This window comes from Typopeltis vanoorti, chromosome 15 (genome assembly GCF_054136105.1).
Source record: "Typopeltis vanoorti isolate ZY-2024b chromosome 15, IOZ_Tvanoo_1.0, whole genome shotgun sequence".
Taxonomy (NCBI): domain Eukaryota; kingdom Metazoa; phylum Arthropoda; class Arachnida; order Uropygi; family Thelyphonidae; genus Typopeltis; species Typopeltis vanoorti.
The window spans coordinates 119,737,886-119,750,675 of NC_143563.1; the positions used below are offsets into that span (position 1 = coordinate 119,737,886).

Sequence of the window (12,790 nt, forward strand, 5' to 3'; positions counted from 1 at the left end):
CTCTCATATCTGTGGTCTCTAGTCTTTTGTCAAGTGTTTTACTACTGATCCAGCTCTCAGATCCATAAGTTAAAACTGGTTTGAACACTGTCTTGTATACAGCTAATTTAGTGTTCCGACTAATTTCTCTCTTATTCCATATGAATTTATTCAATTGACTTCCCACCATACCAGCTTTGCTGATTCTGATTCTGTTGTCTATTTCTATATTTAATTTACCATCTTCAGTAAAAATAGTGCCTAAATAGATGAAATATTTTACTTGTTACACAGGTTCTCCATTCACAACACAGTTGACATTTTCAAGGATTCTGCCTATTTTCATTGTCTTTGTCTTTTTATTGCTGACCTTCATACCATATCTATTACAACAGCTATTCAATTTAGTCACAGAATCTTGCAGACTTGTAGCGGATTTATTTAGAAGTATAACCATCTGCATAAAGCAAAGAGCTGACATTAACATCTCCAAATTTGATATCATGTTTAATACCACTTTCCTTCATAATATGATCCATATAGATAATGAATAACAGAAGGGATAATGTACATCCTTGTCTCACACAAGATTTAACATTAAACCATCTTCATGTACTTCCTTCAATTCTATCTGCTGACTTACAACTCAAATAAAGACAATGTATTGCTTGATATGATGCCCCATTGACACCATATAACTGCAGCATATTGAATAGCTTCTCTCTTGGCACCATGATGCCTTTTCCAAATCGACAAAACTTAAATACAGATCTTTGTTATATTCCCATGCTTTCTCGACTATTTGTCATAAAGTGAAGATCTGATCCTGACAGCCTCTATTTGGCCTGAATCCAGCTTGTTCTTCACCAAGCTTTTCTTCCACAATTCTTCTCAATCGTTTCTCAAGTATACTTGCATAGATCTTGCCAGGAACACTCAGTAGGGAAATACCTCTGTAATTCTCACTTTCAGTTTTATTTCCCTTTTTATATATGGGTACTATGAGAGCTCTACTCCAATCATCGGAAATTCGTCCCTCTGTCCAGCCCTTCTGAACTATGCAGTGTAGCCACTGTAAGACTTTTATACCACCATACTTCAGCATTTCTGGTCGAATATCATCTACTCCTGCTGCCTTTCCACATTTCAAGCCTTTGATGGCTTTTTCTACTTCAAGTATGGATATGTATTCCTGATTGCATGCCTGGTCAGTGTTTATTACCACTGTGCCATCATCACTGCTTGTTTCATTTAGCAATTTTTCAAAGTAATTACTCCATACTTCAATGATATCTTTTTCTCCCGTTTTCGTGTAACCTTTATCATCTCTAACTCCTTTTACAGCACTCTTTCCTTCATTCCTAAGCTTCTTCAACAATCTCCAGAATATTTTGCCACCTTCTTGATATTTATTTTCTATATTCTTGCCAAAGTTCTCCAATGACTTTTGTTTAGCTAGTTTTACACAGTGTTTAGCATTCTTGCATTTGTCTCTATATTCTCTAAGAGCACAAGATGATGACAGGAACTTTTGATATGCTTTTTTCTTTTCCTTCACTGCCTCTTTAACTTCCTGTGTCCACCAGGGAATTATGATTTTTTTATCCTTGCAGACAACCTCACCACATGCCTCTCTGGCAAAATCAATCAATGTTTTCTTCAGAGTTTGCCACTGAATCTCCAAGGTTTGATTCCTGTTCTCAAACTCTTTCATTTTTTCTTCAATAATCTTTGTGTATTTTAGTCTATAGTTCACATCTGAGAGCTGCTCAACTTTTATTCGCTTTAAAACTTTCTTACATGTTATTCTTTTCAATATGAAATTTAAATTTATCTTGCTTTTTTTTTTTTCAATTTTAATTTTATCTTGCTCAAGACTAGATAGTGATCACTTCCAATTTCAAATCCTCTGTACACTCTGGTGTCCTGCACCAAGGAGAAAACATCACTATCAACAATAACATAGTCAATGAGACTTTTCTTATTCCTAGCCTCTTCTCTCCATGTGAATTTGTGCAGATTTTTATGTTGGAACATGGTGTTAGTAATAATCAGTCCATGTCCTGAGCAGAAATCCAACAGATATTTGCCATTATTATTAGCTTTGCTCTTTTCTCCAAATTTTCCCAAAATATTTTTGTATGTCTCACAATCATTTCCTACTCTGCTATTTAGATCCCCAAGGAGGAGCAACTTTTCATTTTCGTTGGGTCAGTTGCTTTTTCTAAAGTTTCAAAAAATTCCTCCACTTCTACCTTGGTAGAACCCTATGTGGGACCATAGGCACAAATAAGTCTCATTGTCCAGTTTCCCTTTCTCATATTTGCCCACATTACTCTACTTGAGAGTGACTTCCATTCAAGAAGATTAGCCTCGTATTTTGTGTTGAATACTATGGCTACTCCTTCTTTTCCTAGATTGTCATTGCCTGAATATAACATTTTGTATTTATTGCTCAGAAAGATCTCACCAGTTTTTGTCTTTTTTGTTTCAGTCATCCCTATTATGCCGATCTGGTACTTATCTAATTCCTCAGCTAGCTCCATTTCTTTGCCATTCAGGCTTCTTACGTTGATAGTATCGATCTTTAACTCTGGTGATGTTAAGTTGGGGGTTTGTTTTCAGATTTGTTCCAGTAGCTGACTTTTCGCTGTTCGCCCTGGTTCCCTGGCGAAAACAACGGGGGCCTTGTTTAACCGGGCGACGCCCCAGCCTGCATGAAATTTTGTCATGTTGTACCATCATTTTTTATTTTGGTTTAACCAATAAGAATACAATTTGGTAGGCTAAATCCCAAATTGCCAGTCCATCCTTGTTCGTTCAGTATCCAAGTAGATACCCAACAGGATGCACCACGAGAAGGTGTGGATTGAACATTAGGTCAGAAGCCTTGGTCGGTTCTCCGCATTCCTTTAAAGGCTATGTGGAGGTTTCCTCTCAGTTATACAGCTTTGACCCTTAAGCACCCCATGATTATATTATGGGCTGCTTATATTAAGATTTCAATTTTAAGTATGTCTAAAAAGTGAGATAATCTGATTTTAATTTAAGTCTCACTTAAGCTATGTAAATTTACTACGAGTCATCTAAAAAGTTGCTAAGTAATAATTCCTGGAAGGCATAAAGTTACATGTGTAAAGTGTAATGGTAGCGGCTATAGCTTACTCAGAAAATTACGTTGCCATGTATTCTGTGAATCCAAGTATAACAGCATCGTAAAAGCAAAGCATGAACCCAAAGGGGTGAAAAGATAAGGGCCGTGTGCAAAAAGGGCACTGAGAAAACAGGGCACCTTAATAGAAGAATATAAGGGCTTGAGCCCGTATCGGAAGACTCTCTCTCTCTGGTTGTAACGTTTTCCTGTTTTGGTGGTTCGGAAGTTAGTGGGCAGTTTCGCGTAGGGGGGGTGAAGTCTGTGATAAGATGTCGGACTGTGAGCATTCGAAAAATAAAGTAGGATTCTATGTAAAGCTGAAGGTAAAAATTCCAGTCCTAGCAGAATCAAGCTGTCGCTGAAAATTCCCATCAACTTGTTCCTGAAACGCAAAGATTTGAGTCCATTTTCAGCAGAAGGAATGAAGATAGCATACCCCCCTATGTTGGCGTATGGACAGCCAATAGATGAGAAGTATCCAGACATACACATGGTGCAGAACAATGCGGAAAAAGCTTGGTAAGGTGCAATTACTCTATAATTTGTGTGAAAGTTCGTTAGAAGAGAGAAGATTGTTTACGAATGTGAAATTAAGAACTGTATTCTATAGAACTCTGTGGACAGTCTCTATTTAGAAAGTTAACCTCCTTTGAGAGTAAGAATTGTTTGGAAGAGATCTTTTGTAAATTTTGTATGTGATAGGATTAATTTAATGTGATAAGAATAGTAGAATTTAGCATCTCAGTGCATTAGAATGTTTGTTAGTTTTCTCTTACGAGTAATACTACTGAAAGGAATTTAGCTTAACTTCATATCGTTTGCTATCTATATCCCAATGTGCAGTTACTGTGTTTAGCATGCTTTATAAGATTTAATTGGTTTAGAATGTGTTAATCTCTTAGTTCGAGTTTTATTTAGTATTGAGCATAATTGAGTGTATGTATTTTGTATTGTGTTTTAGATATTCCAATAAACCTGTCATATTTACCTGAACCTGAGTCATGACTGATTACGATTCCAAATTACCACTTATAAAAATAGAACCTATTTTGGCAGGAAGGATTTAGAGAGTGAATATAAATATAGATTTAGGTCACGACTGCAATAATCTGAATCTATATGGCAGTTTAAATAAGATATTGTGTAAGAAAGCTAAGAATCTAGTATTGTCTCCCTGGGTAAGGATCTTTTCTACTACAGGATACTGGCTGGCACAGCAATATATAATTTGCCAGTATTCGAGGAGGAAACAATCCTAGATATAAGAATAAGATTAAAGTAAGAGAAGAAAGAATAAATAACGAAAGGTAAATATATAACAATAGAGCAGCCAGTAGGATTTTGATTGTATAAGGTTTTAGGTAAGAAAGGATAGATTTAAGTAAACAACAAATTAAGCATAAATCATAGAAACATATGATTGAGACTTACAAACTTCTGAAAGGGTCATACAGGATTTCAGTTGATTGAATTTTTCAATTTATGGAGGGTGGGGAAAGGACAAGAGGGCATCCTTGGAAGAAGCTGAGAATGAATGCCACTAACGGGGGGGGCCTAGAGTTTTCTCTCATAGGGTGGTGCATGATCAGAATGGGTTGATATTGGATGCTGTGAGTGCAAGCACCGGGAATGAATTCAAGAATAAGTATGATAGCTGGCGTGTGCAGTGTGTGGCCTCCCTCAACGAGTCCCTGACTCCCTTGAAATCTCTCTTAATAATAATAATCTTTTAACAATGTCCAAAGCACTGTTGATTCCTCTACCATGTTTCTCAGCTTTATGTTGATTTCAAATATTATCATAATCACCTGCCTTATAATTTCATATAGGCTTATTCTTAATCAAAGACATACATGCATCAGTCACTCAGGTCAAATCTGCATGATAACTCTCAGCAACTGGAGGCATAACAGTCAACTTATTTGTATACAGATTCTGAGATGCTATTACAACCTTTTGTCCTTCTACGATGGAGTTCCTTCTGCCACACGCTACTTAAGGTAATTATATCCTTCTAATTCTATAAATTCCCTTTTCCACATGGTGCTGAAAGATTTCCCCTCACTCTGAACTATATCCCCCATAGTCAAAATCGCTCATAATGGTAATTCTACTTATATATCTAAGATTTAGGCAGATAACAGTTCTGATATGTAGCACCACCAACTGTAAATTTTGTCCTGTTAACTTCTATCTCACATCAAGCAGCTTTAAATCCACTGCCTGTATAGTCAGGCTATCATGACCACAACCACCACTGGAGATTTCTACTCTGGTATGGATCTACAATACCCCTTTCAATCTTGTCTGTCCTCCCTGAAAAAACTCAACTCATTATATTTTATTCCTGTCATGATATCCTCCCCTTTCAACCAAGTCACACTAATTTAATATATTTTGGTCCCATTAAACTTACCCAGCACAGAGAAACCTTGCATTTATTCCTGATGTTTCTAGCATTGGTAATATGCATGACAGGAAATTACCAGGCTGATAATATTCTGATAATGATAAATGGTGAAGGTTTTTTGCTTAGTTACAAAGTAAATTATATTCTTGGTTTAATCCCTTATTAAGCTATAAGCAAATAAAACTTGTGTATAAAGTATCTTCATAACTAGTCTACTCATATACAGAGGCTACAGCCTTCACATCAATTGCCTTACTATCTTTTAATGAACAGCATACTTCCTGTTAAATGTTTATATTACTATGCATTATGGGAAGAGTCACTATCAAGACCAGTTTCAACCTTTATATTGAGGATTTCTACTCTGATTTGGACTTAGCTCCTCTGAAATCATCAGCAACATTCTACACCTTTCCTATGTTGTTTGTCCTCCCTGAATACAAAGAACCCATCACATTTTATTCCTTGCAAATTTAACAAGAGCAACAGCTACCCAACATCCTTTTATAAATAAATTACCAACCCAGCAAGCTTTTTACTCCAATACACTTTTCATTCAACGAACTTAGTTCTGACTAACGGCCTTTTCCAAAGACAACAGCCACCAGTTCTTAAAAAGAATATTCAACAGATCACTTTACTCTTGGCCACCCTCCCCCCCCACAGCATTTATTTGCTACAGGTTCACAGCCTCTGATGTGTTAGAGTGATTAAAAAGAAAAATTAAAAATCAATTATTTAAACAAAGTAAACAGTTTAAGAAACAAATATAATCCTACCTCAAATACAGGAATCTTTCTCACTGTTTTAAATTCAGTAATATCCCAAACAATAACTATCCGGTCTCTGGAGGAACTGCAATGTAATAATTTGAGATTTTAAAATGTATTTGTCATACATTAAAAAAATAACATTCCTAGGTAAAAACAATTATCCACAGAAGTGCTCAAAATTTCTTACATTTAATCTGTATAAGCAACAAAAGCTTGATTCTTTCTTTCAGGGATACAGGGTGATCAGCATTCATTATGAATAAGTATGGAGACACAGTACTCTGTTAGAGCACTTACTTTAATTAAAATAAAATATCCTCCACTGTCCACCATAAACCTACACACATGCATGAATGCATACACACAGACCCATACCACAGCCACCACCACCATCCTACACAATTAGCACAATCAAAAACAGAGACCTAACAATTTGCTTGGATGAGCAGGCTTTGAAAAATAAATTTTAAATAATAAACAAAACATTTTTTAAAAATGGGTACAACAACAAAACAATCCATAGAATCCTTTATAAAAATACAACCAAAAATAAAATTTATCACAAGGCCATATCCATTCCTTACATAGAGGGGGTTCCTCGTCATCCTCAAGATGTGTCGTTTCGACTTTACGGCAGTAATCCCATAAATAATTTAAAAAATAAATTTCGATTTGATGCAGCACGACGTAAAATTCAAACTTCGTGGGCGAACTTGTTTGTGAGCGCGGCGGAAGAATACACCATTACGTGGTGTTTGTTTGGGAGAGGTGGCATGGCTTGGGTCCCAGCATACAGTCTTTGGGTAACGTGTGCTTTGTTTACATCTGCTCTCTCACTTTTGTGTTTGTGTTTTTTTGTGACTTTTTACCCTTCGATATGGCTCCCAAACATAAGGCAGACTCTTCTGATGGCAATGTGTCCAAGAAAAGGAAAGCCATTACATTAGACATTATTAAAAAGGCAAAAAAGGGAGAAATGCCAACAAACATCAGCCGAGCGTTGAACTTAAGTCATACCACAGTCGAGACTATTATCAAGGATAAAGTTCGCATCCTTGAACACGTGAAAGGATTGGCGCCCAAGAAGTCGACTGTGATTACGAAAAAAAGTAGTAGGCTCATGACTGAGATGGAAAGACTTCTTGTTGTTTGGTTGCAAGACCAGCATCAACGCCGTATCCCAATTAGCCTCATGTTAATTCAAGAAAAGGCAAAAAGATTGTTTTGTTATTTAAATTAAGGGGTTATTAAATCCCACATTGTTTCATCATCATCATCAAATTCCTGCCATGTACCCTCAAGGGGTGTACAGGATATGATAGTACTACATGAAAAAATTACATCATTACTAACTTCCTATCTACAATTTTCCTCCAAATCAGTCTGTTACTTGTCAAGACTCCAACATTATCAGATCTTTTATTTCTATCGTCCAAGGCACTTTGTACCTATCAAACCACCTATATCTTGGTCATTTTCCTGCCAACCTAGCAGAGAACACTTGTTTTGCTAATCTTTTCTCTCACATTCTATTTAAGTGACCATACCACCTGAGATTAGCTCTGCTAACGCATTCCTGGATGCTGACAATGTCAAGTTCTTTCCTAATATCCTCGTTTTTAATATGATATTGTTATTGATGCCATCTGTTCACGCCTCTAATCTTTCTCAGGACTCTCATATCTGCGGTCTCTAGTCTTTGGTCAAGTGTTTTACTTCTGACCCAGCTCTCAGATCCATAAGTTAAAACTGGTTTGAACACCTTGTTACAGCTAATTTAGTGTTCCGACTAATTTCTCTCATATTCCATACGAATTTATTCAACTGACTTCCCACCATACCAGCTTTGTTGATTCTGTTGTCTATTTCCATATTTAATTTACCATTATCACTAAAAATCGTGCCTAAGTAGCTGAAATGTTTTACTTGTTCCACAGGTTCTCCATTCACAACACAGTTGACATTTTCAAGGATTCTGCCTATTTTCATTGTCTTTGTCTTTTTATTGCTGACTTTCATACCATATCTATTACAACAGCTATTCAATTTAGTCAGAGAATCTTGCAGACTTGTAGCGGATTTATTTAGAAGTATAACATCATCCGCATAAAGCAAAGAGCTGACATTAACATCTCCAAATTTGATATCATGTTTAATACCACTTTCCTTCATAATGTGATCCATATAGATAATGAATAACAGAGGGGATAATGTACATCCTAGTCTCACACCAGATTTAACATTAAACCATCTTCCTGTACTTCCTTCAATTCTAACTGCTGACTTACAACTCAAATAAAGACTAAGTATTGCTTGATATAATGCCCCATTGACACCATATAACTGCAGCGTATTGAATAGCTTCTCTCTTGGCACCTTGTCATATGCCTTTTCCAAATCGACAAAACTTAAATACAGATTTTTGTTATATTCCCATGCTTTCTCGACTATTTGTTGCAAAGTGAAGATCTGATTCTGACAGCCTCTATTTGGCCTGAATCCAGCTTGTTCTTCACCAAGATTTTCTTCCACAATTCTTCTCAACCACTTCTCAAGTATACTTGCATAGATCTTGCCAGGAACACTCAGTAGGGAAATACCTCTGTAATTCGCACATTCAGTTTTTTTCCTTTTTTATATATAGGTTCTATGAGAGCCCTACTCCAATCATCGGGAATTCGTCCCTCTGTCCAGGCTTTCTGAACTATGCAGTGCAGCCATTGTAAGACTTTTATACCACCATACTTCAGCATTTCTGGTCGAATATCATCTACTCCTGCTGCCTTTCCACATTTCAAGCTTTTGATGGCTTTTTCTACTTCAAGTATGGATATGTATTCCTGACTGTATGGCTGGTCAGTGTTTTTTATCACTGTGCTGTCATCACTGCTTGTTTCATTTAGCAGTTTTTCAAAGTAATTACTCCATACTTCAAGGATATCTTTTTCTCCTGTTTTCATGTCACCTTTATCATCTCTAACTCCTTTTACAGCACTCTTTCCTCCATTCCTAAGCTTCTTCAACAATCTCCAGAATATTTTGCCACCTTCTTGATATTTATTTTCTATATTCTTGCCAAAGTCCTCCCATGACTTTTGTTTAGCTAGTTTTACACAGTGTTTAGCATTCTTGCATTTGTCTCTATATTCTCTAAGAGCACGAGCTGACTTATTTGACAGGAACTTTTGATATGCTTTCTTCTTTTCCTTCACTGCCTCTTTAACTTCCTGTGTCCACCAGGGAGTTCTGATTTTTTTATCCTTGCAGACAACCTCACCACATGCCTCTCTGGGAATCAATCAATGTTTTCTTCAGAGTTTGCCACTAAATCTCAAAGGTTTGATTCCTGTTCTCAAACTCTTTCATTTTTTCTTCAATAATCTTTGTGTATTTTAGTCTATAGTTCACATCTGAGAGCTGCTCAACTTTTATTCGCTTTAAAACTTTCTTACATGTTATTCTTTTCAATATGAAAATCAATTTTATCCTGCTCAAGACTAAATAGTGATCAATTCCAATTTTAAATCCTCTGTACACTCTGGTGTCCTGCACCAGGAAGAAAACATCACCATCAACAATAACATAGTCAATGAGACTTTTCTTATTCCTAGCCTCTTCTCTCCATGTGAATTTGTGCACATTTTTATGTTGGAACATGGTGTTAATAACCAGTCCATGTCCTGAGCAGAAATCCAACAGATATTTACCATTGTTATTAGCTTTGCTCTTTTCTCCAAATTTTCCCAAAACATTTTTGTATGTCTCACAATCATTTCCTACTCTGCTATTTAGATCCCCAACAAGGACCAACTTTTCCTTTTTCATTGTGTCAGTTGCTTTTTCTAAAGCATCAAAAAATTCCTCGACTTCTACCTTAGTAGAACCTTCTGTGGGACCATAGGCACAAATAAGTCTCATTGTCCAGTTCCCCATTCTCATATTTGCCCACATTACTCTACTTGAGACTGACTGCCATTCAAGAAGATTAGTCTCGTATTTTGTGTTGAATACTATGGCTTCCCCTTCTTTTCCTTGATTGTCATTGCCTGAATATAACATTTTGTAATTATTGCTCAGAAAGATCTCACCAGTTTTGGTCTTTTTTGTTTCAGTCACTCCTATTATGTCGATCTGGTACTTATCTAATTCCTCAGCTAGCTCCATTTCTTTGCCATTCAGGCTTCTTACATTGATAATACCAATCTTCAACTCTGGTGATGTTGAGTTGCGGTTTGTTTTCAGATTTGTTCCAGTAGCTGACTTTTCGCTGTTCGCCCTGGTTCCCTGGCGAAAACAACGGGGCCTTGTTTAACAGGGCGATGCCCCAGCCGGCATGAAATTTTGTCATGTTGTACCATAAGAAACTCAAAGATCGGAATCAGAGAGTTTCATGCTGAATATAGTGACTATAAACGTATCGGTGACTACTAGCATAAGCTAAAGCACGTAGTACAAACTAGGGTAACTCGTTGCAAAGGTGGAGAAAGTTCTGATCGCTATTCTTAGTATTTTCCATAATGTAAAACCCATCTTCTAGGAGATGTATGACATTATACATTATGGTGGGAGGTTACTACCCAGACCGGTTTCGATCTTTATTGAGATGAGATCTCAATAAAGATCTCATCTCAATCAATTACCATAATACCATAAAATTCCAAAAAGGTACAATGAAAGATACAATGCTATTAAGGTAAACAATAAAGAAATTGAAATAATAGACGAGTATGTATACTTAGGAAAATTTTTAACAATGAAGAAACAAGGAGTCATAATAGAAGTGAAAAGAAGAATAGAAATAACTAGGCAGCTTTTGGAAAATTGAAGAGAGTTTTAAACAGCAAAATAAAACTTGAGAACAGAGCAAGACTTCAACCAATGTGTATTGTCTGTTATGACATATGGAGCAGAAACCTGGCCAATCAGAAAGGAAATAATAGATAATACTACACATACTGGCCAATATATATACACATAAATTCTTACCACCACCCAACACAAAAACTAGATGTCATTAACACACTAAAAAAACAATACTTTGAAGATCTGCTCCAATGAACAAGTACAAAATTCTGTACAAGACCTCACTTAAAGACAAAAATAAACAAGACTGCAATAAAACTGTAGCCATTCCATATATTAAAGGGATATCAGACAAAATAAACAGAATACCACAAAAATACAACCTTACTGTCACCTTTGAACCTAATACAAAATTAAGGAACTTATTAAACTCATCCAAGGATCAACTTCCTCAGCTGGTCCGTCCTAGAGTATACCATATTCAACGCACCTGCAATTTGCCCTATATAGGTAAACCATTTCCTTTTCCCACAGGGTAAACCATGTGGGAAAAGAAAAAAAAGGAAATCCACCCTACAGGTGGATTGACAAACTATCAAGAATCACTGGGCTTAAACTAGAACAAGCAATAAGAGAAGCACAGGAGAGAAAGAAATGGCGAAGCATCATCAGGAAGGTCATGAGTCCTCAGACATAAGGAGATCCAAGAGAGAGAGAAAGAGAGGTAAAACAGGACGCACAATTTCTGTCCAAAAAAGGAACATACATAGCGCATTAAATTTAATAACTATGGTAAATCTGGCCTTTCTGATCATGCCCTGAATACTCTACACAGAAATGACTAGAAAGTCACCTGTTGTTTACATCACATTAAAACGTGGCATGACCATAAATTTGAGGAACCCTGTGAAATTATTATCAATCTTAACAATATAATGGTGGCCATCCTCATCTTAACAATATAATGGTGGCCTAAAAGTCCAAAGAATATGGATGGCATATATTCTACCCACGTAACCTTTTGGTCTAAGAGTTAATTATAATTAGGACTGTAATCTAGGATTTTAACTCTAACATAACAACACTCATGTTAAATTATGGACTAGGGCACAACTTTTGCTGTATTAAAAATTCTCTGATGATGTTATAAACAGAATATAGCTTTGATGTAATTATTTTTTCTCCACTAGAGGTCGGGCAAGTAGAATAACAGTTGATCAAATCATTGTCACTTTAGCATACTACTGTTTGAAACGTAATTTAGCTTGTCTTTGTAAATATATATATATATATGCATGTATGTATGATGAATTATTGACTCGGTTGAAATACATATTGTGAAAAGAGTTGAATGACTTAAACCGAGAGTTAGGTAAAAGAGGGTTATAAACAGAATAGGGTTATAAACAGAGGGAATTATTGACTTGGTTGAAATACATATTGTGAAAAGAGTTGAATGACTTAAACCGAGAGTTAGGTAAAAGAGGGTTTAATAGTAAAACACGACTAGCTTCGGCTTACAACAGCCTTCATCAGGTGACATTATAAAAGAAAAAACACTATAAACACTGAAGGTTAAAAAAACTATGAACGACATAGAGAGTCTTCTTCTTCTTCTGCAGCTTCTCCCACTTAAGTGGGGTCACTGTTTGTTATGAGTCTCCTCCACAC

General features: G+C 36.2%; 1 protein-coding gene across 4 annotated transcripts in view; it reads right to left on the minus strand.

Moving 5' to 3' along the window:
• LOC150099104 (transducin beta-like protein 3) overlaps positions 1 to 12,790 on the minus strand; it is a 470,278-nt gene that overhangs the window by 335,958 nt on the left and 121,530 nt on the right. For all 4 annotated transcript variants that reach the window (XM_090405846.1, XM_090405845.1, XM_090405844.1 and 1 more), the window contains exon 7: positions 6,323 to 6,398. In XM_090405846.1, the coding sequence (XP_090261972.1) occupies positions 6,323 to 6,398 (76 nt within the window). The remainder of the gene's footprint in view (positions 1 to 6,322; positions 6,399 to 12,790) is intronic.